Below are 2500 nucleotides of genomic sequence, written 5' to 3'. Positions count from 1 at the left end.
TGTGAACTGCATAGGACAGCGTCAAACGCACATACATGAATAAGACTGCAGTCACGGAACCAAACACACATACACGAATAAGACCACACGGCTTAATGTGGTTCCTTTTTCAGGCTTACTCAGTGCAGTAGTGTCTAACTGGAACGTCTAACAATAACCAGACACTACTGACTATGACAGAGACGGGGAAGAAGAAGAGGAAGAGGAAGAGGAAGAGGAAGAAGAAGAAGATGTAGAAGAAGAAGAAGAAGAAGAAGAAGAAGAGGAGGAGGAGGAGGAGGAAGAAGAAGCAACGCTCACATGCTCTCGTGCAGTTGAGCTCATCGCTGCGGTCTCTACAGTCGATGACTCCGTCACACACGGAGGACTTGGGGAGACACACTTTATTGGGACACACATGGTGACATTTACCTGCTAAGAGGATAAACAGATAACAGGTAAACACACCTCATAGAGAAAAATGCAAAAATGCACAGCGTAACACACCATAAAAGACACAGACCTTTTCCCCTGCTTCTTCCACCCTGTTGCTAATGGCAGAGATCAGTAAGTAAATGGTAAGAGATACATTAATTTACTCTTTTTTTTCATTTAGCAGACATTCTTGGTGATTCTCAGCTCTTAAACTGCGCATACAGTTGTACCTCAACACAAGTGTGCCTTAACACAGATGTGCAGATGCACACAGAGGGAGATGTGACTCTAAAGGGAGAGGTGTGTGTGTGTGTATGTGTGCGCGCAAATGTGTGTGTGCGTGTGTGTGTGTGTGTGTACAGTGTTGGGTAGGGAGGTTCGCACTGGCCTCAGGTGTCAGGTGTAAAAAGCTGGATGGCTGTACCTGTAGAGCTGTGGTCATGTGATGATATGATCATATGGGTTACCATATCGTGATATTTGCCATATCGTGGTATCGTGACCATTTCCATATAGTGCCCCGATGGTATCGGTTCATAATAATCGTGAATGTAACTCTTACCACAGTTGTTCTCTTCACTGCTGTCTGCGCCACAGGATAACTGGTTGTTACATTGGCTGCCAAGAGGACGGCACTGTCCGTTACCGCAATACACCTCCCCTACTTTACAGTTATCTACAACACAAGGCAAAACAAAAGCAGGAATCCGAACCAGACCCAAAACAAAAAACAGACTAAAGACATGATCTAAGCGTGTCGGCTTCGCAGTCCAGAAGAGGAAAAAGGTACTTGGTGGTGCAGACAGTAGAACGGGGGGGGGGGGGGGGGGGGGGATTTTTCCATGGTTGAAAAACTCCTAAAGTGATTAATCCAAGCAATATGAGAGCCAGACGACTTAGGGGAAAGCGTATATAATACACAGGGCAATAACAAAGCCTATATAATACACAGGGAGATAACAAAGCCTATATAATACACAGGGAGATAACAAAGCCTATATAATACACAGGGCGATAAGAAAGCCTATATAATACACAGGGCGATAACAAAGCATATATAATACACAGGGCGATAACAAAGCCTATATAATACACAGGGCAATAACAAAGGAGAGAGACAGAGTGTTGACGTAACATGTGAGGAATGAGACAAACACAGGAACGTGACGCAATTCCTAAATCTGGGCTTGATCATCTCAGCTACACCGCTCTTCACATACAGAGGTAGAGACACGTGTGAGTGTGTATGTGTGTGTGTGTGTGTGTGTGTGTCCTCGAGGTAACGGCAAGCTTAGGATACAACACTGTTGTGCTTATGGGCTGGGATATTAGATTGAAGTTGCAGATTACTTGCAGTTGGGTGTGTGTGTGGGTGTGGGCGGTATGATGTTTAGTCATGCTATAGAGAAAAGACAAGTTAAGTTAAGGTCATTTGACTCATACTTTGTGGTTATGAGGGGTTTAACCACGGTTATGGTTACTCATATTTCATACTTACTACACTTTGCTTCATCGCGACCGTCTGAGCAGTCTTTCTCCCCATCACACACTTTCTTCAGAGCGATGCAGCGACCGTCCCCACAGCGAAACTGACGAGGACACACTACGACAGGGGCCCAAAAGAAAATCCACAACAATCACAACACCAAAGAACAATGACAACAGAACTGCCTCCCACTGAATGGAAAAAAAAAGAGCTCTATTTTAACGATCTAAGCCCACGTTCTCAAGCGCCTGGCGTACGTGCATTGTGGGCGTGTCGAAATCCACTTTTGCTGGTTTAATGGTGGATCATTCGAGCGCAAAGTAAGGCGCAAAGGGGTTGTACTTAGTCTCTTAATGAACCGCAGGTGTGTTTTGGGCATAACAGGCAATAAACCAATCAGAGTGTCAGCTCCTATTCCCTTTAAAAGCTACTTGCGGTGGCACCTTGACGGATTGCTATTACAATGGTGGACTTACCACCTGGACGAAAAGAGAAAGACACAGGCCAAAGATAGCGTCTGAGAAAGATATAGGCCAAAGATAGTGTCTGAGAAAGACATTGGCCAAAGATAGTGTTTGGGAAAGACACAGGCCAAAGATA

The 2500-nt window shown here is 44.9% G+C and overlaps 1 protein-coding gene across 1 annotated transcript in view; it reads right to left on the bottom strand.

Annotated features, from left to right (window-relative positions):
- Positions 1–2500, bottom strand: part of LOC115806430 (uncharacterized) — a 26024-nt gene that overhangs the window by 2932 nt on the left and 20592 nt on the right. Inside the window, exons 28-32 of the mRNA XM_030767123.1 lie at positions 2377–2379; positions 1913–2017; positions 977–1090; positions 301–414; positions 1–45 (exon numbers count right to left, since the gene is read on the bottom strand). The exon at positions 1–45 is cut by the window's left edge and continues 114 nt beyond it. Of these exons, the coding sequence (XP_030622983.1) occupies positions 1–45; positions 301–414; positions 977–1090; positions 1913–2017; positions 2377–2379 (381 nt within the window). The remainder of the gene's footprint in view (positions 46–300; positions 415–976; positions 1091–1912; positions 2018–2376; positions 2380–2500) is intronic.

This window comes from Chanos chanos, chromosome 3 (assembly GCF_902362185.1).
Source record: "Chanos chanos chromosome 3, fChaCha1.1, whole genome shotgun sequence".
Lineage (NCBI taxonomy): Eukaryota > Metazoa > Chordata > Actinopteri > Gonorynchiformes > Chanidae > Chanos > Chanos chanos.
Note: the sequence above shows the minus strand (reverse complement) of the source record. Positions and strands in the feature narration are given on the sequence as shown.